The sequence below is a fragment of the Notothenia coriiceps genome, unplaced genomic scaffold (genome assembly GCF_000735185.1).
Source record: "Notothenia coriiceps isolate Sejong01 unplaced genomic scaffold, NC01 NC01_scaffold00030726, whole genome shotgun sequence".
NCBI lineage: Eukaryota > Metazoa > Chordata > Actinopteri > Perciformes > Nototheniidae > Notothenia > Notothenia coriiceps.
This window is the reverse complement of record NW_011363427.1, coordinates 1-1998: the sequence shown is the minus strand read 5'-3', so window position 1 is coordinate 1998 and position 1998 is coordinate 1. Positions and strand designations below refer to the sequence as shown.

At 43.7% G+C, this 1998-nt stretch overlaps 1 protein-coding gene across 2 annotated transcripts; it reads left to right on the top strand.

Moving 5' to 3' along the window:
• Positions 1 to 1052: 1052 nt before the first annotated feature.
• On the top strand, positions 1053 to 1904 carry LOC104959680 (ubiquitin-associated protein 2-like). 2 transcript variants are annotated; one of them, XM_010787581.1, is made up of 2 exons: positions 1053 to 1268; positions 1387 to 1904. In XM_010787581.1, the coding sequence occupies exons 1-2, from the start codon at positions 1058 to 1060 to the stop codon at positions 1713 to 1715; spliced, it is 540 nt and encodes a 179-aa protein (XP_010785883.1). In that variant the 5' UTR covers positions 1053 to 1057; the 3' UTR covers positions 1716 to 1904. The 2 variants fall into 2 exon arrangements, with proteins under 2 accessions (XP_010785883.1, XP_010785884.1); XM_010787582.1 differs by having other exon boundaries at positions 1053 to 1250; positions 1387 to 1897.
• The last annotated feature ends 94 nt before the right edge of the window (positions 1905 to 1998 follow it).

Here is a 1998-nt window from a genome sequence, read left to right as displayed (position 1 = left end):
CTTACCTGGGCTAAGGAGAAAAAGAAATGGTCTATGGCTCAGTGGTCCAAAGTCCTCTTTTCAGATGAAAGTAGTAGTTGCATTTCATTTGGAAATTAAGGTCCCCGAGTCTGGAGGAAGAGTGGAGAGGCACACAATCCATGTTGCTTGAAGTCCAGTTTGAAGTTTCCACAGTCAGTGATGATTTGGGGAGCCATGTCATCTGCTGGTGTTGGTCCTCTGTGTTTTCTCAAGTCCAAAGTCAACGCAGCCGTCTACCAGGACATGCTTCCTTCTTCTGACAAGCTTTATGGAGATGCTGATTTCATTTTCCAGCAGGACTTGGCACCTGCCTACACTGCCAAAAGTACTAAGACCTGGTTTAGTGACCACGGAATTACTGTGCTTGATTGGCCAGCAAACTGCCCTGACCTGAACCCTGTAGAGAATCTAAGGGGTATTGTCAAGAGGAAGATGAGACACGAGACCCAACAATGCAGACGAGCTGAAGGCCGCTATCAAAGCACCCTGGGCTTCCATCACACCTCAGCAGAGCCACAGGCTGATCGCCTCCATGCCACGCCGCATTGATGCAGTCATTCATGTAAAAGGAAGCCCAACCAAGTACTGAGTGCATACACATGAACATACTTTTCAGAAGGCTGACATTTCTGTATTAAAAATCTTTTTTTTTTTAAATGTTTTATTCAAATGTTCTGAGATACAGATTTTTGGCTTTTCATTAGCTGTAAGCCGTAATCATCAAGATTAAAACAAATAAAGGCTTGGCATATTTCTCTTTGTGTAATGAATTCATATAATACATGAGTTTCACTTTTTGAATTGAATTAATTAAATAAATTAACTTTTCCACCATATTCAAATTTATTGAGATGCACCTGTACAGTATATTCTGCCTCTAGAAAAATATCTGCAAAAAAAATCCAAGTTTCATACCTTAACCATTTCCGAGCCCAACAGGAAAAGGACACAGCCATTGAAATCATCTCATGACAAACCATGTTGTATCAAGACTTTTTTATTTTATTGTGATAATCTGATATTGTTGCAGGTCAGCATGCTGAGCAAGAGTTTCGGGGAGGTAGGTGACCCTAAAGGAGCCAGCACAGGGACAACCGGCTCTCAGTTCCTGGAGCAATATAAAACAGCCCAGGCACTTGCCCAGCTGGCAGCCCAGCACTCCCAAACTGGACCCCCCAACACAACCCATTCTTCCTGGGACACCAGTGGACCCTCACTGGGACAATACGGTGAGATGACACCCTACTGTAATTACTCCATTCTCTCCTTCGATTTTTTTTCGCAAGTTAAAGATAATGGCATAGAAAAACTGAACTGCTCTACGGGTTTCTTTACTAACTCTTTCTCCTCCTCTCTCACTGTCAGATATGAAGACTCAGCCAGAGCAAGCGGTCCATTCGCCCTTCACAAAGCGGCAGCCCTACCAGACCGGCACCTCGTCCATGTTGGATGTTTTCCTGCAGGACAAAGGCCTGCCTCCTTCCTCATCGTCTTCTCCCTCGCCCCACGCGGTGCCTCCGCCAGCTTCCTCCCTTCCCAAAATGGCAGCAATTCCTTCTCTAGGTCAGCAAGTTTCCCCGAGTTCCTCAGATGCCCATGGTTCAAGTCCTCTACCTTTGCACCAACACAAACTCAAACAGCAGAAGAAGAGGACTTCCATCTCAACAAAGGTAACAACAGCATTACATAGATAATATAATAAAGGTTCCATATGTGAAGTTTATTAATCTAGTAGACAACAACTGAATATTGCTTTACCTGACTTGATAAAGGGGTAAATGCCTATAGAAAAGCTTTGCTAAGCATCTAGGTCTCACTTCATGGACAGCAACTGAAAACTAGAGAATGCAATTCCTGAATAAATTGCTAGTGGGAATAGTGTTGCACGGTGTACCGATACTTGAAAGGTACCGCGATACCCTGCCGTTAAAAACTTTAAGATTCCTCCGTTTCATTAGTATCGGTACTTTAAGAATG

What these genes read in the sequence shown, in the direction of transcription:
- LOC104959680 (XM_010787581.1), top strand. Translation starts at nt 1,058, where the DNA reads ATGCTGAGCAAGAGTTTCGGGGAGGTAGGTGACCCTAAAGGAGCCAGC. An exon ending in CGGTGAGATGACACCCTACT is followed by an intron (nt 1,269 to 1,386) that starts GTAATTACTCCA and finishes TCTCACTGTCAG; the next exon opens with ATATGAAGACTCAGCCAGAG.